At 38.6% G+C, this 27763-nt stretch overlaps 1 protein-coding gene across 1 annotated transcript in view; it reads left to right on the plus strand.

The window, feature by feature from the left end:
• DYNC1I1 (dynein cytoplasmic 1 intermediate chain 1) overlaps nucleotides 1-27763 on the plus strand; it is a 184136-nt gene that overhangs the window by 94426 nt on the left and 61947 nt on the right. The window contains 1 exon segment of the mRNA XM_032236979.1: nucleotides 6711-6836. Coding sequence (XP_032092870.1) covers nucleotides 6711-6836 — 126 coding nt within the window.

Genomic DNA, 27763 nt, shown 5'->3' on the forward strand with positions numbered 1-27763 from the left:
CAATCTGAGGTTTCCCTAAGGGATTACCAAGGGAGGGTGATTCCTACGCTGGGATCCTTCCCTATCTCTGTATGTTATGGCCAATTCCGGGGAAAGCTACCCTTCCTTATAGTCAGGGATGACTTGCCGGCCCTTCTGGGCCTGGATTGGTTTCCTGCCCTGGGATTATCAATTGGGGGGGTCCACCGGGTGGTTCCTAGCACTCTCGAGGACACCTTAAGGGAATTTTCGGACGTTTTTGACGGCCAGTTAGGCCGTTACAAAGGGACCCCCATATCTTTAAGTTTAGACCCTCAGGTTGCTCCCATTAGGCTGAAAGCCCGTAGGGTGCCTTTTGCCTTAAGGGCCAAGGTTGACGCCGAACTGGATAAGTTGTTGGCGCAGGGAGTCATCGAGCCCGTTGATCATTCCCCTTGGGAGACCCCCATCGTCCTCCCAATTAAACCAGACGGGTCGGTGAGGATCTGCGCCGACTACAAGTCGACGATCAACTTGGCCCTTCAGGCAAACCCCTATCCAGTCCCTGTAGTGCAACACCTGCTCCATTCCCTGGGGCAGGGTTGCACATTCGCCAAACTGGATATGGCGCAGGCCTATCAACAGCTCCCGGTGGATGACGATGCGGCGGCTGCCCAAACCATCGTCACCCATCGTGGGGCTTTCCGTTGTCGCCGCCTGCAATTCGGCGTTTCCGTGGCCCCGGGGATCTTCCAAAGCCTGATGGAGCGGCTGCTCCATGGGCTGCCGGGCGTGGTTCCGTATTTCGATGACGTCCTGATCGCTGCTTCCAGCCGCTCAGAACTCATCGAAGTACTGCGGAAGGTCCTCAGTCGTTTCAGGGGCGCGGGTTTAAAACTGAAACGCAGCAAATGTTCATTTGCTGTTCCTAGAGTGGAATTCTTGGGCTTCATGATTGACGCCCAAGGCATCCACCCTACACCGTCTAAGGTATCTGCCATTAGGAACGCCCCTGCTCCCACCTCCAAGGCGGAGCTACAGGCGTTCCTAGGGCTTCTGAACTTTTACGCCCCTTTTATACCGCACAAGGCGTCACTAGCCGAGCCGCTGCATCGGTTGCTCGACCGATCTGCGGCCTGGCGCTGGGGGAGCCGCGAAGCGCATGCGTTCGCGGCTGTCAAAGAAGCTCTGACGTCAGCGGCAGTCCTAGTCCAGTACAATGACAGGATGCCTCTGACGTTAGCTTGTGACGCCTCCCCCTATGGAGTCGGGGCCGTCCTAAGCCATGTCCTCCCAAATGGCTTAGAGGCCCCTGTGGCCTATTACTCCCGGACACTCTCCTCGGCGGAGCGTAATTACAGCCAGATAGACAAGGAGGCTCTGGCTGCAGTGTCCGGGATTAAGAGGTTCCATGACTACCTCTACGGTCGGCCTTTCACCCTTGTCACTGACCACAAGCCACTCCTTGGGCTTTTGGCAGGTGACAAGCCGACCCCCCCCATCCTCTCCCCCAGAATGACTAGATGGACGGAGTTCCTTGCAGCGTATTCTTATACGCTGCAGTACCGTCCGGGCAAGCAGCTGGGGCATGCCGATGCCTTAAGCCGCTGCCCGTTACCGGAGACCGACACCGCCCTAGTGCCCTGTCTCTCAGTCCTGTCCATCGCGTCTTCCGGTCTCCCAATTTCGGCCGCGGATGTCGCGGCCTGTACCAAGGCCGATCCGATCCTCTCCCAGGTCGCTTCCTGGGTCTCGAGGGGATGGCCATTGGACAAAGTGGCAGAGGGCTTCAAGCCCTTTAAAATCCGGCAGGCGGAGCTCTCCCTCCACGGGGGGTGCCTCATTTGGGGGGATCGAGTGGTGATCCCCACCGCGCTGCGGCCACAAGTCCTGTCCCTGCTCCATAAGGATCATCCGGGCATAGCACGAATGAAGGCATTAGCCCGTAGCTATGTTTGGTGGCCCTTACTGGACTCAGAGATAGCGGCCTATGTTGGCCGCTGCAACCCCTGTCAACAGTCTAGGCCTAATCCCCCAGCTGGGCCAGCTCGTGAGTGGGAGGCTCCGAGAGGCCCATGGTCACGCCTCCACCTAGATTTTGCCGGTCCCTTTCACGGCCAGAATTTCTTGGTAGTGGTGGACGCTTACTCCCGCTGGGTGGAGCTGGTCCTGATGGGCTCCACCACAGCTGAGAGTACGGTCCGGGCCTTGAGAAGGCTGTTCGCGACCCATGGGTTGCCGGACCTGATTGTTTCTGATAACAGGCCCCAATTTATGTCCACCACGTTCCAGGAGTTTCTGGCCATGCAAGGGATTCGACATGCGCCCATAGCCCCGTACCACCCGGCCAGCAATGGCCGGGCGGAGCGGGCGGTCCGCTCAGCAAAAGAGGCACTGGGCCGCATGGACCGGGGCGACTGGCAGGAGAAAGTGGCGGCTTACCTGCTAAGCCAACATTCCACTCCCTGCCCAACGACCAACCGAAGCCCCTCGGAGCTCTTGATGGGCAGGCGCCTACGGACTCCCCTGGACCGGCTACATCCGTTGTATTCAGGGGATCAGCCGAGCAACCTGGGGGTTATCCCTTCCCGTTCATTTAAAGTAGGGGACGCGGTGTGGGCCCGGGCATTTTCGGGGCCTTCTAGATGGGTGCCAGCCACTGTGACTGCCCTGACAGGCCCGTGTTCTTTTAGAATCGGACTGGCTGACGGATCCCAATGGAGGCGTCACCTGGATCAGTTGAGGAGACGCCTCCCACCGCCAGCCGGCGGCCCGGACCCAACCGATGCCGGCACCGCCTGCCCGGGCACCCAGCTTGAGGCCTTCGCCACTCCAGGCCTCTCCTGTCCACAACCGAGAACTCAATCCGGAGGAAACACGCCGTGGGCCTTCGCCACACCAGGCCCAACCTGCCCGAGCGCCCCCTGCCGGGAACGTCCACAATCATCTCAAGCCGCCGCAGAACAGTCCCCACCTAGGCCAAGGGTCCTCCCTCCCGACACGCCTTCCAAACACGACACCAGCACAGTTGACACGCCACCTCGCCCCTACTCACCAGTACAGTTGAGCCCTCCTTCTGGGCCGTCCCAAGAAGGCGTGCCTTGGAGCTACACCCCCTTCCGGGAGGAGCTACCACAAGGAGGTCCTCCTCCGCCGACGACTAGTGGAGAACTGCGTAGATCAGGGCGGGTCCGGCACCGCCCCGCCTACTTACAGGACTACGCATGCTCCACCCGCGGAGCATGTGCGGAACTGGGGGGAAGGGGTATTAAATATTCATAGCCTCATTAATATGTATAAGCCATGTAAATGGCCTCGCTGTTCTTGTATTTCAGCACCTTTGTGCTGGCCAGCAACAGCCTCCTCCGTCCGGATTGGTTGGGACGCGAGGGAGGCTGTTGCCGGCTGAATGTTTGTTTCTGATTGGTTGAAGCCCGAGTATATAAGGTTTTGGCGGGCTGGTTATGAACTTAATCGCTGTTATACTTAGCTTGGAATAAATCCTGTTAGCTGTTCACCCTGTGGTCGCGTCCCTCATTCCGAACTTCTAAAACAAACACAACTGACTGTTGATTCAAGGGTCTTGGTGACATTCCTCAAAAATATCAATTGCATTATAAATTGCTTACTTATAAGTTATTGTTCAAATAGCAGGCCTTTATGGATTATTGTGATGCTAACATAAAGTAACAAATAATGTTGATTCTCAAGATAACAAACAGCCTTGGTATATTTTGAATCAGTTGTTTTCGGCCTAAGAAATGCAAACCTGCATCTAGCTTGAGAGAAATAATGCAGATATTGAAGTTCAGTTTTTTATTTATAGTATGTAACTTCATCTTTATTGCCAGAGTGGTTTTTGCATCCATGTGTTTTAATTAAATCCATTTTGCAACAGATATGACTAAGTACGTGGGTGGCCGATAGGCCTATGTGGATTTCACAGAAATAGGAAATAAGCCTGAGGAAAAACTTATCTTGGACTATTCAAGGGGGTGGAAATTACATGGAATTCTTATCTGATAGTTTTTTAACAAGCAGCATTTATAGTATTCCCGCAACAGCAAGATAAGCCCAACTTGGAAGGCAACTGCCAAAATATAATTGTTCATTCCCTCAGGCAGGCAAGTATACAGAGTATTTTGTCTCTTCTTTCTTTGTTCTGGGTGGCCTTGTTTCACCTTCTTTTCTTCCAGCTCTTATCTCTTAGATGTTCACCTCAGCTACGCTCACTGCCGCCATTTCTGATCCCTAGGTTTCATGCTTCAAACATATAGTTAAATAGGCAGACATACTCAGAATAAACTTTGATGTGTTCCAGTCTTTCCTTTTCTGGTAGTTTGAGAACGGTGTTACAATTTCCAGAATATTATAGTTATGCTGACTATCATAATTGAAAAGTGTCCATTTGGGAATAATTATGTGGCCTCATACAGTGTATTGTTTACAATGCTTGAATGGCTCAATGAAAGCCACACAATGTAATTTTCTGTTAACCAGAATTATATAATGCAGATAAGCATTCATGTTATTGATCATCAGAAATAAATGTAGAAATGTGAAAAATATCTTCATGTGTAAAGCCAGTTTTTCTTTTCCATTGCCACAAACGGTCTCCTCAGAGAAAAACCTGTCTTGACTTTTACTTAATTTCCCTGATATTCCCTGTGTTTATTGATACATTGTTACTTTTAGGTTGCCAGGCCCATCTGATTTATTGCAATGTTTTGCTTTGAGCAATAAACAGTGCTTTCTTCCCCAATTCAAGGTGTGAATTTAAAGCCAGTTGATTAATTATAATACTTAACATATAAGATATTGAAATGACTTTGAAAAAATATAAGACCAATCAATTGCACAATGGAAAAAAAAAAACATTTCATGTGCCCAAAATTTCATGCTTGAAGTGGCCATTTTATTCTGCTGTTGAGAGTTATCAAATGAAGCATTGTTGAAGGGTCTCCTACATCTGAGCTAAATCATATTTATTCATAGACCAATACAGATATAATTATAGATGTAGACTTGTACTGCAAGCAGAAGATATCAACATTCTATCATCATGGCATAATGTGCTTATAATATATACTACTAAAATCAGTGGTGTGTGGCACATAAATTAACAACCAGTTCATCCAGCACCAAAAATGTGAGCATGCTCTCACATGCCTGCGTGCAGCCTTCCGCGCAGGCGCTTTGCTCACATGTGCGTCTTGCACACATGCATGCGGCTTCAAAAACACAGCTGAATAGGATGGCATTGTACCAGGGAGGGTGGGCGGGGTCACCCGCAGGTTGCAACTACCGGTTCATTTGAACCAGTCCGAACTAGCAGCAGCCCATCACTGACTAAAATGTTCTGTACATTGTAACCAAGTAAAATGTGTAATAGTAGTTGAAATAATTCATATTGTGGAAACAGGAAATAATGAAAAATATATTTAATAACTACAGATATAGATAAAACAATATAATTTCTATGACTAATAGGGCAGGAAACAAGCAAACATTGAACAAGTAAAAAGAAATGGATCAGTGACTGGATCTTCACATACTAAGTTTGTTTTATTGTGTTTCTGTAAAAGCCATAAAAAGTCTGTTGGATAAAAGCTGGCAATTCCTTTATAAAATTATAAATTATAGTTTGTTTGTTTGTTTGTTTGTTTGTTTATTTATGAAATTTATTTGCTGTACATCTTATATTCAAAGACTTAGGAAGCCTTACAGTGGTTAGTATAATTTACAATAGGTAGTATAATTCCAATAGTCTCTATTAATATTTTGTCAAGAACAGCACAGCTTTTAATTTAAGGGGAAAATGTAGATGTGTTGTTAACTGTTAATTTAAATAGTTTTTTTTTTAAAAAAGAGCTAGATAGAAGATCAAGCCATCATTCCATGGTTGTGATTCTTGATGGCTCAGTACTGTTTCCGGCATCACAGGCAGCATACTGTTAGTATCAGCTACTAGGAAGTGAGAATGGATATTGGTTCTTTCATGCAAATCTGGATGCTGTGTGACATAGAAACTAAACTTGATGGATTCCAGATCCTTATATTTTGGTGTGTTTCAGTAATTTCAAATATAAACCACACTTTTTCTTTATTTTTTTAGTTTTGCACTATGTGGAATAAACATACACAGACATTTAATGGTTGTGTGCACTTCACAAAATACACCTTCCCTGGAGCATTAAAGTAGCTATATGGCTTGGCTGCATTAAAAAATATTTCTTTGAAGGCAGTCAGGCCACATGCTTCCATTTGCACAGACTTCACATTTGTTGTAAGCTCCACTAAAGCAGAGCAGCTGGCCAAAGTCATTCATTGGGAAAGCCCATGAAGTAGCTAGTCAACCCTATAAAAAGATTAGTCTACTTTGTGCTTTGAGGAAAGGGCATTTGTTTCCTTCTGAATACTTTGCAAAGCTCTAGTATACACAGGCACTTACGTTTAACCACTCACCAATCATCAACAGTGCCACATATGTCAAGCAGATGTGAATGTAAGGATTTCAATCAGGTGAGTGAATTGGCTGATGAAGGCAATATAGCAGAGGCTGTCTTTTCATCTCTATTCTCCTAATTTCAGATCTAGTGATGAAGGAACATTTTCTACTTTATAGACCATTCTGTCTTTCTTTCGCCAGACCTTCTGGATGGACCTATCTGTTTATGTGATTTTTACTCAGCATACATCATTTTGTCCACTACTGTTTATCTAAATTTAACTGCCTGTTATTTTCTTTACAGTATCCTGAGTTGATGGTTGCTTCATATAACAACAATGAAGATGCTCCACATGAACCTGATGGGGTGGCCTTGGTCTGGAACATGAAATTCAAAAAAACAACTCCTGAGTATGTTTTTCACTGCCAGGTGAGACAGTTTAAGATGCTTATTTGATAAAAGATGTGCTGAGGATTACTGTACGTCCCATCTGCCCACAATTCAGAAGAGTTAAAAATAGAAGATATAGAAAGAAAAAAAGGAAGTATGCTAATATTTTCAGAATGCATTCAGTTTTCTAAAACAACATAGGCTGGTTGGAAACTGTGTGTCATTTTTTTGTCTATTTTAAACAATCCCCAAGAGAATTTATTTATAAAAACCTCACACTTATGAAGTAAATGTGGTATACCACTTCCTCCTCCAGCTGGCAACATATGCTTTCCCACCCACGTAAATTCCCTTATGTTTTCTATTTCAAAGCAGCTTGTGCTCTGCTTCACTTTGCTTGGAAAGATATTATAGCACAGAAAAGACTTGCAAATATTAGCTTTGCCAATGGCAGGATAGAATTGAGATCACTGCATTTCCACCAATTACTATCTGATTTTCAAGTCCAGGCACAGGTGTCTCTAAGATCACCATCAATATCCTAGTGCAGTGATGGCTAATCTTTTTGTTAGTGGGTGCCAAAAATGTGAGTATGTGCAATAGCGTGCACACATGCCAGCATCCATAATGTAAACCCCCACATGCGCATGGCACACATGTCCCCCATGCTCCCACAATGCACACCGCACTGTTCACCTCCATGCAGAACTTGGGGAGGGAGGGCATTTCACCCTCCCCGGGCTCCAGGAAAGCCTCTAGAGCCTGGGGAGGGTGAAAAACCAGCCCAACTTCTAGTAGGTTTATTGGGCCCATTTTTTGCCATTCCCAAGATCTGGATGCTTTCTTGAAGCCTGGGGAGGGTGAAAACGTCCCCCAGAGGCCTTCCAGAAGCTGGAAACGGATTGTTTCCAAACTTCAGGTAGGCCTATTTTTCACCCACTCTAGGCTCCGAAGGTTTTCCTGAAGCCTGAGGAGGACAAAAATGGAATCTCCTGGCCCTACGGAAAGCTGAAAATAAGCTGGCCAACCTGTGCTTGCATGTTAGAGCTGATGGCTCACGTGCTAGCAGATATGTCTCCGCGTGCCACCTGTAGCACACATGCTATAGGTTCGCCATCACGGTCCTAGTGTAACAATTGAGGCAAAAAATCAAGAGGTATATCTGGAAATTCAAAGAAGTGTATCCCTACCTGTTTTTTTTCAAGATCATCTTGAGCCAAGAATATTTGTGGCAATAAAGTTAGACCTTAACTTACACCCATTCATTTAGTGACTGTTGAAAGTCACGATGGTACTGGAAAAAGTGACTTAGAAATGGTCCTTGCATTTACAACTGTCTTCCTCAGTCATTTGATCAAAAATTGGTGCTTGGTGACTGACATGCATTTACAATGGTTGCAGCATCCCAGCATCATGTGATCAATATTTACTATATTCCCAGGTAGATTCAAAAAACTAAAGTCAATGGGGAAAGCCAGATTCATTTAATAACCCGTGATTTACTTAACTGCAGTGATTCATTTAACATCCATTGAAAATTTGTAAAATTGGGCATGACTCACTTTGCTTAGCAATGGAAATTCTGGTCTCAATTGTGGTCATAAATCGAGGACTATCCATACTCATAATATCTAAAAGGTCCTTTACTGATTTAATTTTGTGTTAGTTAATTTTGTTGCAAGATAAGGAAGTATGTGGTGATTATCTGAGATCTAACATGATACAAGGCACAACATCTCCTTTTACTAGCTAAATTACAGTTTTTAATCTCAAAATTCCAATCTATTATAATTTCACTATCTCCTCACTTTCTGCAACAAGCAGAAACTCTTTAGTTTGTCCTCAATCTGAAATAATAAACTTATTTTGAACTGAAAATAATACAAGTTAATGCTGTTTTGATTAATGAGGTATCAGATTCATATTTCTTATGATCAAAATATTTAGCCTAGAGATAAGTACTTTATAGTTTCTCCCTACTTTTTTATCTCTAGTTTATTATGATAGCATTATATTTCAGAAATACAGAAATGTATTTAACTACAACTTTCAAATGTCATCATTGTCTTTAATAATTTGTTCTATAAGGTCATTACAAATATTGTTTCAGTTGATAATTAGATGCTTGATATCCTTTGAATATCTATTATTCAGATCTGAAACTTCAAACTGCCCTCTCTGCTTAGAATAATTTGCAGGGAGATTATTCATTTGGAGAGAATTTAATCCTTGAAGACTTACAGAACATCTCTGACATTTTCATTACATAATTATTTGTCTTTGCCAATAGATGATATATTAATATATTCAAGGTTTTGTTTGAATAAGAACAGTTTGCTGAGATCAAAACTTTAAATGGCTCAGTGGAATCATTTGAGATCTTTGATGAGAGTCAGCCTTTTTGTTCTGTTTCTGATGGAAAATTACGTGGGGTTTCAAACTTCAACCAATCTGAATGAGACCATAAAGTAGCTAAAAATGTACAGTACTAGGAAATATTGTGTCACTCCTTAAAACACTCTACACTATCTTAAATGCTTTCCCTAGTACGTTTATAATGAAAATCACATATGAATTGCCATATTTATAAAGGGAAGATTGTGGGAGGAGACTTAGAAGGAAGATGGATCTAGATATTCCTTTTTTGGGGTGGAAGGGTAGATGGGCTAATCTTAAAATACATGATCTGGGCAGTCTAATTTAATAAGAAAACTATATTCAAAGACTGAGTTCCTTGAGTCAGCTGGAAAACAGAAACAGAAACTTTCAAATATTTCATCTTACCTCAGAACTTGGAAGAGAGGCAAGATGTGTTACAGATTATCATGATGTCATGTTTTGGTTACTTGGTGGAAACCAACTATGTTATTATTTAGTCGCATATTTGTGTATCTAAAAAACTGCAAAGGAAATGATCCCTAACCTGTATCTCAACTCTTAATGTTCACAGTCTTTCTTATTTACCATGTCCACTTTGCAAAAACTATAGTAATTGGTGGTAGCTGTTGCATATGATTAAATAAATGTAGTCATGTTTATTACATCTTATTTGAACAAACATAATTGTCTTATTAAAAAAAAAGCTAATATGCATTAAAAACCTGAACCTATTAAGCTGAGTAAAACTGTCAGCAAGTACATCTCCATGAGAGTGCATATCAAAAATAATTTGGGTAGTAAATTATGACTTCTACAATATACATATACAGTTATACTCACTGTTTTAATGCACCCATTTTTCATTCCAAAACATTATTACTTATTAATATATGTATCAAATTAAAATTTATTTGGCGTCTTATCTATTAATATGCAAATGGTTAGCACATTTAAAAGAAATAGTATTTTTTGTGCGAATGAACAATTCGAGTGGCTCTATGGTCATGTTTAAAATTTTGTACATTAGTTGCATGTAAAATATTGGAATAAATAAAATAAATTACATCTAAATGGAGGTTTAAGTCCTCCTAACCGCATAGACCACCTAAACCTTGATTGATCTAAGAAAAAAATCAGGTTTATAATGATCAGAGTTTCCATAGGAATTCTGGAATCTAATTTATTAGAATTCAGGAATTCTATTCAACTATAGGTAATCTATATGTTGAAATGTGTAGACCAACATCTGGGAAATGTTTATAACTTGCTTTTTCCCATCTTGCTTCTTCTACTGCTTCAGTTCGTACTTTCTGACTCTAATTTTATACAATTGTTTTCGTTAATATATCTACATTCATTGAAAAAATAAGTTTATTTAGTTGTTCTTAGAAATAAAAAATAGAATTAATTATTAAAATAAAATATATCACAAAAATCATAACATAGTAAACAATAACATGAAGTAGAGGATTACTTTTATTTCATATATTTAGTTTTTTAATGCAATTCTGAATATTTTATTTACTGTTAGATCAATAATGAATCAAAACATAATCCAAAAGAAGTCATTTTTATCTTGGTTATAAATGCTTTTCTATTTTTGTTTTTATTTTACAATAAAATATTGTAGATAAGCATTAATAAGTGATAAAACAAGAAACAATCAATAATATGAATAAAATCACTGCTAGATAACAGGCAGAAAGTTAGGAAAGAAATCCTGGCAGAATAAAATGTAATTATTCAAAAGCTCAGAAACACCAATTTTGAAGCATTGTATGTGCTTTTCTTCTTAAGCTGATAGAAATAATGCAGTTCGGTTGACTGGGTATTAGTATAAGAACAACTCAAATAGGCACAGCTGAAATTTATTCTGCATGAGTTTGTTTAATAGTGGAGTCAAGAATACCAATCTATAAAAGCCTATTTTAGTATTCTTGTACTAAGTAAGTTTACTTTAGTACAGGAGGCAGGAGGCTGCAATTTCTAACTGAAAATGGTGGGAATGCAACCCCCTTTATATTAATTTATGCAGATAAAAATATACTTATAATATGTGAGATCAGAAAATAAAGGTGAAACCAGAAAAGATGAGAGTTTAAAAAAAAATTTAGAATCAAGATTCTTCGATTCAGAATAATAATATCTTTTCTCCTTGTTTCATTTATTTGCCTTCTAAACATGCTTATGACCATACTGGTATTTTTTTTGCTTCTCTAAGTGCCCAGGAAGTGTAAATAGGAAAAGGCATTTTCTTCTTCATGGGAATCTTCAAAATAAGTCTATATTGCATTGTAAAATTTTATGTGGTTAAATTTATATTTTATTCAATATGTTTTCATACTGAACATCACCAGGCATTTTCAGTACAATGATAACTATTACTTTCATTATTACCAACTATTTTCCTACAGTTTCTTGGTATGTGTTCTGTGTGTGTTCCAGCATAACTCGGGTATGTCTTCAGCAATTTAAACCAAACTTGGTACACAGATGACTTATTCTCTGGAAACAAATACTGTAGGGATAAGACACCCCTAACACCCCTCGGGATGTGTGTTCTGTTAAGATACAGCCTGTTGTGTCATTCTGCCGGCTTTACTGTACAGCAGAGTGGAGTTGCCATGGTAATAACTTCACAGTATTCCACAAGGGGTTCCATCTGGTAAGGAGGAAAATCCAACATTAGAAATTATGTTTCGTCTGGACATTTCCCCTCTATAAATAAATACCTAGGCAACGCCAGGTTATTGGCTAGTTTTTTATAAAATTGAAATTGCAATTTTTTAAAATTCTGAATGTTAATCATTTTTTGGTTACTTTAAGCAGGGATGGGTAGTATGATACCCCAAAGCTTCCAACCTTTGGTTATTAGTAGTACCTGAAATTTTTTCAGATTTTCTGGAAAATAATCTCTGCCTTTTTGAGATGAGATAATAATGAAAAGCAAAGCACTCCTCTTGAAACAACGCACAATATGTCAACAAGATCAGAACTTCCTTATTTTCAAGCATGGAAAAGAAATGAGTTTTAGTGAGATAATTTGCTGCATATTTTGCCTTATCAGGGAACTTGGTGTTGTTTCACAAAGTCTTGTTCAGCAGTTCCAGGAGCAAAAAGGGTTTTTCACTCAGGTTATGCAGCATCTCCAATAGGCGAGTGGAAAGATCAAAAGAATCTTAGAGCATGCAGATGACATGTGCTAAAGTATGTTCCGGGTACTAAAACTATCAGGGATAGCCTCAGCATGGCTTGGAGTGATATAAAACAAAGCAAAATATCTTCATTTTAAAAATGGAAAGCGCCGTATAAAATATATTTTACATAGACCTCCACTAAAGGGATACGTGCATTCCAAATCCCAGAATCCATATTACAATGAATGAATGGCCATGAAGCCTTACATGAATTGGCCATTTTTAACCTGGGCCTGCTGCCAGCCCATGAAAGATCTTTCTTCTCTCTGTGGGCGGAATAAGCAAAACATTCTGGATCAAAACTTTTGTTTTTCATTTCGTGTAATGTTTCTGGGAAAGAAATATACCGACTTCTTCTTTTCCTGGAACTCTTTCTACAAAGTAAAAAGATTAAGACAGAAGAAGAAAATAAACTTTCCCCACTGCGAAGGATTTGGGGCAAAGAGATATGGTCATTGTGACCATTCTTGCCTGAGGTAGCATACAGCAGATAGAAAACAATTGATGGTTTCCACATGCTTTATATATATGTTCATAATATACAATATTTGGCCAGGTAATATGACTCCATTTCAAAGCAGCTATTCAACAAAAGACCAAAATTAGAAAGTTTTTCAGATGTTGCAATAGTTATCTGGAGAATTGTATAATACAGGGTTATAACAGCAAGAGATGAACAGGTGTTTCTTTACAAATACAAATTGTTTGGAACTTGAAAAGTCAGTACAAAGTAATAACTAGTGCAGTATTTTATGTTTTTATTAATTAATTATTTCAGTATTGTCCATCTTCTAAAATCATGGTTACTAGAACATGTATAATTTTCAATTTAATGCATTGCTTCTATATATCCCAAAGGTGCTTTTTTTCAAGAGGCAACTGACTTTTTGTTTTTCCTTGAAGTTGTTTTGCTTCTCATCCAAGAAGCTTCTTGAGTTCAGACTGAATGGTGGAGAATGAAGTATTGAAATGTCTTTAAGGAAAAACAAAGAAACTTCAGTTGCCTCTTACAAAAAGCATCTTTGGGACAATGATGACTTGGATGACTGAGATCCTCCATAGACATTTCTTCTATATGATATGTTAATTCCAGAGCGTTATGGCGTCTTATCTCTTATATAGTTTCCATCTATGGATTATTCTTCCTAGAGGAAAAGAGGACCAAACTGAGATCATTGTTTATCATAGTAAGAGAGTCCATTTCCTCCTCATCCTGCAATCAAAGAACACATACAGGTTTTTTTTATGTAACTTCATATGTTGATCTTTGGAACTAAATGGAGCACAACCCAATGAAACTAAAATCTGGAAATGGCCCTGTGCAGCCATGAATTGTGGTTTTGTAGCCATCTTGATAGATTACTTGGCACAGCAGCAAAACTTTGGGAGTGGCATCTATTTTGGTTCTTTCTACAGTACCATCATCCAGTGATCCGCGCTTGGTAGGCTCCATGTCACTGCTAAGCTGTCAATTTCTATGTGGGACATGGCCCTTAGGCTTTCTATTTTAATTTCAATAAAAGCTGCCCAAGCTTGGAAAATATTGTGGTTTGGTTCTAGACATAAACCGCTTAACCACACTGTGGAATGTTTCTCCCTCCTGTGCCTGGCCTCAAGTTTTCTGTAGTGGTTTTCATACACTGTCATTAAATTATGCATTTGACCACCCCTCATTGCTTATTCTGGTGTGGTCTTTCCTTTTAAACTGGGTGGATGGAATCACAAATGCCTATCTTAGAATTAAACACACTGAAGTTAACTGAAAATCTGTATTTAGTGGCCAGCATTGGCTAGAGTTCTCTCCTTCTCCATTCCCTACCACTGATTTTCATTTCTTCTTTGCTGATTTTTCCCCTCCTAAATAAAAATATGCCACTTTTGTTATATACAGTGATCTACTAGCCTGGTTTGTGAGGATATGAGAAATACAGCTTCTTAACCTCTGTTGCATACTTGTGTTTCTATAAAATGTGTCTAGATATAAAAAAAGAAAGGGGAAAAAGAACAGATTCTTTTGCAGCTTCATTTTAGTTTGGAAAAAAATGTTTTAGTTAGTTTAGTGTTCTGATGTCCCTCCATTATTTTCTCTCTTCTGAATCAGTTATTACTATCACTATAAAGCTTCAAAAATAATCAAAAGACCAAAAGAGGAATTTCATCTTTGTTCATGGTCAGACCAAGCAACATTTTGATTGGCATGTGTAGTAAATCCTCTGATTTAGTATACATTTATTGTATTCCTTTCTTGGGTAACATATGCCTTTTATGAAAAAAGTTCCTGATACAAAAAACTGAAGGGTACAAAAAAACAGCATGGGAAAATAAAATAATTCAACGAGCTATCTGGCCCAGTCAACCTAATAAGAGAAACTCTTATCAAGCCTTTCTGCTAACTGCCCAAATCAAGCACTTCTTAGGTAATTGGATATCCTTTTCCAAGATAAGCAACTAATGCTATAAAATAACATTTGATTAAAGGCAAAAGTTTACATTTGTGAAAACAGGCCTGGCATGTTTTCAAATCTTTTTGACTATTCCTTAAAACATCCAGTTCACAAGCTATATTTTATGAGGTCAAATTATAAAAATATTGATGACGTGCCAAACCACAAATGGTGACAAAATCATTGAACATCTTAAAAAGTATGTCTTTGAAAAAAACAACAACCAGACCTGTCTTTTACAGATGACTTATATTATGGATATCCTAAAGTGCATCACAGCATTTGTTTGGTTTAAGATGCGGGAGCAAGCTCTAGTGATTGAAATCATAAATATGTCCTCATCGTCTGTAGCATTGTTGGTATAGTACTATTTTATCAAACAAGGTGAGGTCTGTAGTTTATTATTTGTTGATTGAAATACATTTTGGCACAACACCCTTATTAAATCATTAGGAATAGCAAGATAAACAATTTTAAGGTGTTAATCTCTGCAGTGAGAATCAATGGGAATTTGAAGTAGTTAACCTTGGCAAGATAATGTATGATGTCTTTCATGAGCTGCCTGATGTTTTGTTTGAAAAGAATTTATCTAGAATTGCTTCCAGTCAGGTAAATGTTGCACTGGTTTAGTAATAACCTCCTCCAGCATCTAACTTTAGTGAAACCCATTAAGTTAGTGAAATAACACCTAGCGATTAGAAGAGCTTTTCCCCCTTAGGGATCACTTAATAGACCTATCTGTATCTATGTTAATGTTTTTCTTCTGGTGCGAAGCAAAAATATCTTGACTTTCATTTGCCTCTTACATAATTTTATGCCTTTAGGCTGCCACAGAGGTGTATATTTTATTCTTTGGTTTCCAGTTTTAAATACATGTCTTTCTACAAATGAGTTTTTTCTGTTTTATGGTGATTTTTTAAAATTTTATAATTAAATTTGTTGTTCTTAGTATGAACTATTTAGCTAGTGGTTTGGTATAGTGGTTAGGCACCAGGCTAGAAACCCAGAAATTATGAATTCAGGTTCTCCCTGTGGTACAAAACCAGTTGGGGGACTTTCGGGCTGTCATTCTTTCTCAGCCTTAGGAAGTAGGCAATGGGAATCCACTTCTGAAATTCTTGACAAGAAAACTGCAGGCCTAGACCTGGCAGTCACTAGGACTGAACCTTGACGTGAAGGCAAACTTGATAAAGAACTTTCTATAACTTATGTAGAAAAAAAAAGACGTGCCCAGATTATAGCCTTCAGTATTTTTCAAGAAATAAATTTCCCCAATTTAATCAAAATAGTATAACAGTTGTTGCCTTCAGCTGTAATTTATTGCTACTCCTTTTTCCCTCCTCTCTTCACAAACAAAGAAATGAAGACTACATTTCCTTTTCTGCTAGTGAAAAAGCACTAGAGCATTTTAAGCTACAAACTCATAATTTGGAGAGCATTTGGATTTCTGGGGCATGTTACCAGATTACAGTTCTCCAAGACTGATATTTAGGCCTATTGAGAACACGTAATAACATGTAGAATCATGGGTGGGTAATAAGTTTAAAGAAAAGCATTGGGCCTTGAGAGTATGTGAACCAGAGCAGTGGATAGATCTATTGAAAAATAGTTATTAGGCAATAAAGACTAGTTGTGAAGAAAAATGAGCACATACAAAATAAAAGCAAAACCTACTGCTATTCAATCTGCACAACTGGGTGACTTATTTCCTCTCTCCCCTATAACTTGGGTGGGTGGTCTTAGGTTCCTTTGCTTTTTTAGAAAAATCTTCAACGTTAATCAGTGCTACCTTAGTAGTGAGTCACTGCTCCCTACAAAAAAGAAATTGCCTGCAAAACTACCTGTTCCTAATATAATGTCAGGGTTGGGATTCTACTGGTTCAGACTGGTTCAGGCGAACCAGAAGCTCCGATGATCAGCTGAAAGTGATCAGGTGGGCCCGTCCACCCGTCCCAGCACTTTACTGACCTATATCTTCTCAGTTGATTCGTGCAGCAAGCACATTTCCACACTTCAACTATGTTACTCCCCAGCACTAACGCAGAAAGTAAGTTTTCTTAAAACTGTGCATGCGATCACCGAACCGGTTGTTAAACCAGTAGGATTCCACCACTGTATAATGTCAATAGCTGCTATTCTGAAGGCATCAGCTGTGACCAGGGGGGCATTTGCCCAGGTTCGCCTGGTGCACCAGTTGCGCCCCTACCTGAACCGGGAGGCTCTCACAACAGTCACTCGTGCCCTTGTGACCTCTAGACTGGAATACTGCAACGTGCTCTACATGGGGCTGCCCTTGAGGAGTATTCGATGACTTCAGCTAGTCCAGAATGCAGCCGCGCGAGCAATTGTGGGTGCACCTCGTTTCACCCACATAACACCTATCCTCCGCGAGCTGCACTGGCTACCTGTCGATCTCCGGATACGCTTCAAGGTGCTACTTGTCACTCATAAAGCCCTCCATGGTAGTGGATCTGGGTACTTGAGAGACCGTCTACTGCCAATTACCTCCACACGACCTATTAGATCTCACCGATTGGTCCTCCTCCGGGTTCCATCTGCGGGTCAATACCGACTGCCGACCACGCGGAGGAGGGCCTTCTCGGTGGCAGCTCCGACCCTATGGAACGATCTCCCCGTGGAGATTCGTACCCTCACCACTCTCCAGACCTTCCGCACAGCCACTAGGACCTGGCTATCCCGCCAGACCTGGGGCTAAGATTGTACCCTCCCGAATGGTATGAATGTTGTGTTTTCTTTTAATTATGTGTTGTCATATATGTAAAAGTCTGTTTCCCCTTTTCCCTTTCGGATGTGAGCCGCCCTGAGTCCCCCCAGGGAAAAGGGCAGCATACAAATAAAATCCTGAATCCTGAATCCTGAATTAGGCTAACTGTTTCATTGACTTATTTTACTAGACTTAGAAGGATCAGAATGCTGTCGAGCATGTTAAGTTATTTTCTTGATACACTTTTTATTGAGCTCATTCCATCACTTAATTCTCATTTTCAGTAGATGAATTTGGTCTAATTTCTGATCAGTGGTTTGGCTTTATGTAAGTTACCTTGGGGGAGTTCCACTGTGAACAGTTAATTCTGGCTTCCCCCAAAAAATGTTTCTGTACATTAACTTAATTATAATTCACATACCATAACTCGGTAATGTAAAGTTAAAAGTCACTAGTTGAAGCATTGGAAATTTTCTAGAATTCTAGATTTCTACAGAGACATTATGATCTTTGAAAAAAAATTAACAGAGTTGGAAACATTCAGGTTCAGCACTGAGAAATTGAAAATAGGAAGAAAAGAACACTATGCTGTACCATACTAAGATAAAATGTACATTAAATATGCTCATCACAGCAAGGCTGTATCATTATGTTTCATTGCTAAAACACCATCTGTCAATGAATTCGTGTGATTGAAAAAAATAAAATAAAATATGTAATAAAATGTAACGTAATAAAATATATAGAGGCTACAGTCAAAATAACTTGTTCAGTAGTTCAAGATAATCACAATCACAATTTAGCTGACGTTTACAAGACTAAAAAGACTCCCATTGAGAATTACTTATTCAGTCATTTTGTTCCATAGGTTTTCATTACTTACAAATAATGCTCTACCCATATACGATATTAAACTTGTACTGTCAGTATATAGGTATAAATATATTTTCATTTATATGTAGAAGATTTAATAAAATATTTTTGGGATGGCCCTTTCTTCTAAATAGTTTGATGTGTCAAAAATCATGAATTGTCTTTAGCTAAATTCCAAGGAGCACCCTTTGGGTTATGGGCTTGCCTGGAATCTAATTCAACAAGAGATTAATTGCAATGAACGGATGTTATGGTCTGAATCAAAACCAGCAGTGAACAGTCTTGAGTATAAGCTTCATATTCCATTTCAATATGCTGCTTTGCATGTTCATTTTCCTCAGCTCACAAGCACCAATATTGCATAAATATGTATTGTACTGGTAGCCCAAAGAAGAATCATTGTCTTCAATGGCACCTTAATTATATTAATGCATAATTATGAAATAGCTGATTAGAGAAAGGAAGGCCCACCTATATCTATACTAAGTAAGAATAATCAGGATCACATTGCAATATTTTGATCTGAAGGAAATTCAATGCTTTTTCATATATCCATACTATAGTAGGTTCTACTTGAAAATCTTGTGCAATAAAATTATACTTGTGACAATATAATAATTGGAACAGGTCTGGTCAGCAAGGTCTTCATGAATAGCTTCATGAATTCTTTCTGAATAACTGTGAATCCACAATGAGCATTTTTAGCAATAGTAGTTAGACTTATATACCGCTTCATAGGGCTTTCAGCCCTCTCTAAGCGGTTTACAGAGTCAGCATATTGCCCCCAACAACAATCTGGGTCCTCATTTTACCCACCTCGGAAGGATGGAAGGCTGAGTCAACCTTGAGCCGGTGAGATTTGAACCGCTGAACTGCAGATAACAGTCAGCTGAAGTGGCCTGCAGTACTGCACCCTAACCACTGCGCCACCTCGGCTCATTTCCTCCCATTCTACAGCCAGGTAATTCCTCTAAGCTGGGTATTAGCCTTATCAATATCTTTGTGTCCCAATAAACATAATTCAGTCAACACAACTTGGCAAAACTTCATTTTATGTGTCACGTGTGGTCATTCACAATGGGACGCTTTGTTCATGGCCACTCCTACCTTAATCACCCCATGATTGGACTATGTCAACAAGGGGCTGCCCTTGAAGATCATTCAGAAGCTTTAGTTGAACCAGAATGCAGCATTTTGCAACAACAATTTGTTATGTCTATGTGTGAACTGCATTAGTTTCCAGCAGATTTTTGTTGTAAATCAAGGAATGGGCAATCACCTTTAAAGCCCTTCATGGCATAGGACCAGGTTACTTTTAGGATTATATTCTCACATCTTTCTATTCCTTATGCTCCCGAAGGAGAGCATGTTACAAGTTCCCTCTATTGAATGCTGTCATTTTACAAAATGTAAGATGCATGTGTTTTTGTTTTTTACCTCTGGGCTCTAAAATGTCTTCACCCCATTCCCTCACTACACAAATATAGAAAAGGGTTCCATTCTCCTCATCTTTATGAAAACAATTTTCCCCAGAAAACCCCAGAAGCATTTGGGTCCAGTTTAATAACTCCTTTTGTTATTTTTATTATGATGTTTGGTTACCAGATTATAATTTGTATTTTATATTTCTACATTGTGTATGTTTGAATATAATGTGGTTCTAAATTGATTGTTTTTCTCTTGTATGCCATTTAGAGTCACATTAGAATTTGAGTTGGGCAGCTCTATGATTTCAGTAAACAAACAAACAAACAAAACTTGCAAATTAAATCAGTAGGCCACTTGTGGCCTTTGAATATTTATTCTCTAAAGAAATACAAATATTGAGTATACAAAATGTATTCCATTATACACATGTCATATAAAAAGTGGGCATCTTCAGTGCAATACATAAGACATTTACCTTCAATTCTTTAAATTGCAAGGCAGTATTTTTTTCACCCAGTAAATGATTTTGAACAGAAGAATTTAATTTTGTTCTTAGAAACTCCAGTTTCTTTTTTTAAAAAAAATCTAAGAATCCACATATTTTTTACATACCTTTGGGAGGTATTCCTGCCCTGTCTTTTGCCCCATTTCTCCATCAAGCACATATCTCTGCAGGACCTTTTGAAAATATAGAGAAAATAATAGGGAATCTGAATCTCCCCATCTCCTACATACACATTTTTCATCAAATTATCTTTAAAGGGATTTTAAATGAAGAAAGTGTGTGAGCAAGATTTAAAGTCAAAACAATATAAGGAGGAAATTGCAAACAAATGTAACATAAAAAAACCTAGTGTCTTTTCATTCATAAGAAAAATTCTTCCTATTGGAGCAATCAAAACATTTTTTTACTATCCATTAAATAATATTTATTAAATGTAGATGAAGATCCATCCTGAAATTATTTTGACAGCTGATAAAATACATTTGTTTGGTATTTTTTGGCTATAACTTTTCTTTAATTCTGCACCACCTTATTCTTCATGAATACATAAATGGTTAGAGATTTTATAATGAACAACATAGTCAATGCTAATGCTCATATGTTTAAAATATTATTCTGGGTTCTGAAAAGAGAAATATTTGAGTTAAGCCACCAGTAGATAAAAGATTTGTAGTAACTCTTTGTCTTGTTAGTTGCTTAAATTCACACAGGAATCTCTATTGTGTTGAACTTAGTTGCAGACACAAGTACAGATAAGACACTGACTACAATTTTAATAATAGGATGTGACATGAAGAGTATATTTCATGTATGTAAACCAGCTTTCCCAAATGGTTTATGCAAGGTTCTGACGAAAATTAAACTACATTTGCAAATGGTAATAATTGTTTCACACTCCACTTACTGTGATCGTACCATGCATCCAGATGTAGAAAAACAAATCAAGAGCTTTTAACCTCCTCCCCCTCCTCCAACAAATTCCAATAATACTTTCATAGTATTCTAGAAGATTTGCTTGTTTTCTTCACCTAGCAGATATATTTTATAAATAATAAGTGTTCATGTTTGGCTCTAAGGCTTAATGCAGTTTCCTAAATAGCCTAGGAACTATCACCAAGGCAGTATAGGTAGTCCTCAATTTACGACCACAATTGAGCTCAAAATTTTGGTTAAGTAAGTCATTTGTTAAGTGAATTATGCCCCATTTTACAATCTTTTTTGCCACAGCTGTTAAGTGAATCACTATAGTTGATAAGTTACTAACAGTGAAGCTGGCTTCTCCATTGACTTTGTTTGTCAAAAGGTTGCAAAAAGTGATCTCATAATTTTGGGGCCCAGCAATGGTCATAAATATGATCTAGCTGCCAATATCTGGATTTTGATCATATGACCATGGGGATGCTACAAAGGTTGTAACTGTGAAAAATGGTCATGTCACTTTTTTCAGTGCCGGTCACTAAAATGAACTGTTTTAAATCAAGGACTACCTGTACTCCTATAATCTTCCCTGTATATTTGCCTAACACATATAGTGCATGGCTTGAAAACCTTGACTCTTTTGTTGAAATTCTATCAATTTATCTTCCCAGTTAATTGAGACTCCGGGTAATGTGCAATAATTAAAAATAACAGTAAAATTAACAAGAATTATATTAGTCTGGGAACGTTTAATTCACTTATTCTTAGTCACCCCAAGCCTTCAAAACTTTGCAAAAGAGGGATAAGATATGCACATATTTGCTCTATAGCCCAGATATATTTCTATTACATAGGTGAAATATTTTGCTGCAATTATGATAAAATATATTAAGGAGTATGATAACTAAGCAGTAAATAAATCATCTTGTATGTACTAGACTTTCCTTTGCTTCATCCTTCTTCCCTGCTGTTCAATACTTCCTGTTTGACTCTTCCATCTCTTTGATGCTTTCTTTGTGGTTACTTCCAATTAAATCAGCACTAGATAATCCTGGAGGCTGTTACAGTTGCCATGAGAGCGCTCCAGATTCTTAATCAGATCCATGTGTCCAATGTGCAGTGCAGTCCTATACAGGCTTACTCAGAAGTAAGCCTCGGTGGGCTTTAACTTCCTAGCAAGAAAATCAATATAGAATTGAAATCTAAGCAAGATGCTACAGCTGAATGTGGTGATAACCATACAGGAAGAAGTCCAAATACTATTATTAGAGAAGTTATTAGTTCAAACTCACACAGTAGTCACCTATTCACTTTCTAGAATGCTTCATCAGGAGGAAGGAAGGAAGAAGGGAGGGAAGGAGGAAGGAAGGAAGATTATAATGAGAGTGAGGGTGGGTCTGAGGGAAGTCCTGCCTTAGCACTTGGCCAGTACAGGTGGCCCTGAAACAAGTGATGTCAAGCTGGCCATGCCCACCCTGGCAACTCCTACCCTGACCATGCCCCCCCCCCCAGCCCCTAAGGTCAAACACAATATTGATATGGCCCTCCCTGTTCTAAGGGCATTTCCTTTTCTACAGTAAGCATTTCCAATTATATTATGTTTTGTCAGGAAACATGCTAGTATGTGTATGATCTGCTTATGGAATTAAACTAGGATTATATCAAGAAGGTGCTTCTAAAGACACATTTTCCTAAATTCCCTCAGGTGTTCATGTCCCAGAATGCTTGTTCTTTGAGTACAGAGAAATATTATACAAATATATTTAAAAATTTGGGTAAAATGCTGTACCCTATTTTTCCTATGAACAATAGAAGACTCCAAACTAAAAATGGAGACCATGCTGATATTCAAACTATGACTTTGTTGTTTAGTTAAAGACTGACATCTGAAGCATAAAATGGAAGAGGAAATCATGAAAGAACAAATGATAAAAGCACAGAACTTTGGCTATAATATTGAATTGGATAAATGGGAAAAATTTTGGGGAACAAACTTAAAAATGATACTATCGGTTGCATACAAGGAAAATAAGTACAAAATGTTTTACAGATGGCACCTGGCACCAACACGGTTAGCTAAAATCTTAACAAATATCTCCCCAAAATGCTGGAAATGTGAATCAATACATGGAACATACTACCACTTAGGGTGGACCTGTGAGGAGGCTAAATGTTTTTGCAAAAGGATCAAAAAGTGGCTAGAGGTAATAATAGGTGTTAAAATAGAATGGAAACCTGAAGGTTTTTTATTAGGAATAATGACTGTGAAATATTAAAAAAAAATCAGTATTTAATATTACATGTAATTACAGCGGCAGGCCTTTGCCCAAAAATGGAAAAACAAATTAATTCCAAGCGAAGATGAAATAATAAGAAAGGTTATGGACTGTGTTGAAATGGACAAATTAACAAAAGAAATCCAGGGAAAAGAAGAAACAGAATACTACTAGATATGAGATGAATGGTATAGGTGGATGGAGAAAAAAAACAAGGGTCAATGAAGGAAGACAACAAAACCCAAAAATAGTAGTTAAGGAGAATTAACACATATATATGTTTCCAAGTGGTTTAAACTTACTAGAGGTAATCAGCCAATAAAGCAGACAGAGGAGTAAGATAAGAGGGTTAAGAATGGTGAAATACAAATGAAATATAATAGAAGGGGAAACAATATAAGGTGAGTGATATTGATTGGCAATTGCTATTAGAAAGAACAGGAAGCTCCTGTTTGTATTGTATTGTGTAAATGTGGTATACTTAAGTTTTGTGTGTGTGTGTATTTTACATGTTTATAAATAAAATTTAAAACTTAAAGAAAAGAAAAGGCTTCCCTCCTGGAATCCACCAAAGTCCCTAACAGATGGAACCCAAAACTCTGCCAGATCAAATGCAATGAGCAGATGTAATTGGGGAGAGACAGTCCCTAAGATAGCCCATAGCATGAATGGCTTTAAAAATCAAAGCCAACATCTTGAATTTGACCCAGAAATAAACTGGCAACCATTGCAATTCTGCATTAGGTCAAGTTTCCAGATACTCTTCAAGGATAGTATCTTTAGAGTATATTACATTCCAATCTGGTGGTAACTGGATATGAGTGATTGAGAATAAAGTCTGAAAGGACTTCGAGACTCCATGTCAGTTTTGTCTAGGGCAGTGTAACCCAGTCCAACTCTAAAGATGGCATAATCCTAGAAATGTCAGGCCTCAAAATCCAAAGCCACTCATCCTTGCCAGGGTTCAATTGAAACTTATTTTCCCCACCCATATGCTCATACCTTCTAGGCATCAGGATAAGATACTCATAGCAAAACTTAATTCACCAAAGATAGAGTAATTGGATATCATCAGCATACTGATACCTCACCCCATGGCAATGGGTGAGCAAGTGCCATATAGATGCTGAATAAGAAAGAACCCTGAACCCTGTAACAATATTCACCTTAATTCTCTGAGTCAATCCTGAGGGATATCATGGCCAATGGTATTGAAACTCACTAAGAGATCAAGTAGGATTAGGATGCTGTCCTTTTGAGAGACCAACCAAAAGTGTAACCAACGCTGTTTCTGTTCCATACTCAAGCCTAAATCTCAACAAAATCTCTGAAGCTGCTCAGCAACCAAATTCCCAATCATCTTCCCAAAAGGGAGACTAGATATTGTCTAGTATAGCAGGGACAAGTGATGGCTTCTTGAGAGGCTGAACCAAAACCTTTTAAGAGGTAAAGCAACACCTACTCACTCAGAGAAGAATTAATTACTACTAGAACCCACTCAGATAACACCATCTGGGCTAATTTAATAAGCTAGGAGGAAGCTAGAAGCTGTTTTTTTCTCCCTAAATTTAACAACAAATAACATAAAAGTAACTAACCTTTAGAGATTGGATGACGAATCGACAAGCCACATCGACATGCCAATTACCTCCCTATGACTGATCAGATCCCACAGATTAGGCCTCCTCCGAATTCCATCCGCCAGCCAATGCCGGCTGGCAAATCCCCGGGGGAGGGCCTTCTCTGTGGCTGCTCCAGCCCTCTGGAACGATCTCCCCGTGGAGATCCGGACCCTCACCACCCTCCAGGCTTTTCGCAAAGCCACGAAGACCTGGTTGTTCCGGCAGGTCTGGGGCTGATGAATTTCCAGCCCCACTTGAATTGTTATGACTGTTGTTGTTTTTACTCTGTCTGTCTTTTGTCCTATTTGTATCCCCCCCCTCCTTTGGTTGTTAGCCGCCTCGAGTTCCTCGGGAGTGGGGCGGCATACAAATTAAATAAACATAAACATAAACATGTGGTATTTACTATCTCCCATCATTCTTAGTTGGCATCAGTAGAAATTGGCAACAGAATATCCCATGTGGGCTTTTGCCATACAAGGAAGTAGAAGAAATATGTAGAACTATAATTATTTTGAAGTTTGGGTAAGGGAATTGAAGGCTAACACCCTCAAATGTTTGCCCATATCAGGAACAGAGATAAATAATATCCTGCCAATTATCACTTTAATGATTTTTGCAATTTTGATATTTGTTTTATGACTAAATATTTAATTATATCTCACAATGGAATAGTCTTGCTATTTTATTACCATAACTTATTTAAGCTTATTTCCCAAGCTATCAATACAACAGTGTAATGTTCAATTAATTTCAGATTATGCCTAATTAGTTACTGACATGACTTATAAATGATGCATTAATGCAAGAGAACGCTTGGGGCGAATGTAAAAGCAACATTTAAATTAAAAGATAGGAAAGAATTACTGTAATTATAAAATGTGTCCAAGTGATAAAGTGTAGAATTATAAATGTTAATGAATTAAAAACAAAGCAAGAAATGTAAATTTAACATGATAAACATGTGCTTATCTATCATTAGATTTCTTCAGGTCTGCTTTTAAATTTTCAGTTTAATTGATGACCTCTTAAAAATCCACTAGATTTGCATGAATTAGAATTCAGGTGACAGCAGTAGTTGCATTTAATTTGTAAACTAAAGTTAGTCCTTGACTTATGACTGTAATGGAATCTGCTCATGTTGTGATAGTCACAAAATGGGTCATCATGTGATCAGCCAGATTTAATGGCTTTTTTGTGGCAGTTGTTAAATGAATCACTATGGTTATTAAATGAATACAGTGGTCTTTAAACAAATCTTTTGTTTGCTATGGGGCATTTTAGCCAAAACCCAGAAATAAACTCAGGTCTTTGGCAAAATGTTGTAAATTGCGGTCATACTATTGTCACAAATGTGGGCTGAGCATCAAATGTGGTCACATGACCAGGGAAGGCTTTGGTAGCCTGAATTGTAAATACCTTTTCATGGTATTTACAATTGGGGTATTGATTCTATTGTTACTTTGAACAGTTGCTAAGTACCTTGGTGTAAGTTGTAAGAATACCTGTATTTGTTTCATAATTTGACAGTCCTTTATGTCCAATTCAATTTTCTGAAAGATGAGAGCAATATTTCTGTTGGGCTCAAAATGAAGAATATTAAATTTGTGGTTTCTAAAATGAATGGTGCTATAGTATTCTCTTAAATATTTTTATTATTAGATCAGTACTTTCTTCCTTCTTCTCACCTTCCTTTCTCTTTTTTGTCATCTAAATATTGCATACACAGAGCTCTCTCTTTTTATTCCAACAATCCTGCAAAGTAGGGCTGAGTAGAATGAGCCAAAATAAATGAATGTATTTCCACAATTAGGGCCTTCAACCTGGTCTTCTCTGAATAGTAATAACTTCTTAACAAATATTTTGACTGATTTTACTAACCTGTTAATATATAGTCACAACAGTCCACTTTACTGGGCTATTGACTTTAATAGAGAATATGAAGTGAAGGAAAAATAATGTACTGACATAGAATGTGTCAATACACATCTTATGTCAATACATAGGATTAAAAAAAGGAGCAAAGAAGTTTAAATGAACATTCTGCTCTGTGATTTTCATGTTTCAATACTCTGGGAAAAATTAAAAATAAAAAGGATCTGTAAACCCAAAGTAAAAGGCATTTTACTTGAGCCTATTTAACAGGAAAATTTTGTGCGTTATTATAGACAATTCATTATGACTTATCACGCTGCGTTCCTTCACTTGGAGGATGCCCAAACACAACTAAACTAACATAGGGATTGAGTTACTTCTTATTTGAAGGGAGGGTGGTCTCACAGGGGAAGAACGGTGTTCTTTGACAAGCTAAAGAGGTTCTTTTGTAGTTTACCTGTGTTGTACTTAACCTTTGTAACATTAGGTGCTTAGTTCAATCAAATGTTTTTTTGACAAAAATGAAGATTAAAAATTGTGGTATGCCCTTCCTTTTGGAAGAAAAAATGAGGTTTCCTATTATCATATTTTTTTAAAAAAAAATCAGGCTGTAGATTTCAGGGCATAAAAGCTTGTTATAAATTATTGCAAAATTGAACTTTAATTTTTTTTCTAGATCATGTGATTGTCAAGCCTGCAGCCGGTTCCTTTTAGGATCTTTGGC

Source organism: Thamnophis elegans, chromosome Z (assembly GCF_009769535.1).
Source record: "Thamnophis elegans isolate rThaEle1 chromosome Z, rThaEle1.pri, whole genome shotgun sequence".
NCBI classification, from domain to species: domain Eukaryota; kingdom Metazoa; phylum Chordata; class Lepidosauria; order Squamata; family Colubridae; genus Thamnophis; species Thamnophis elegans.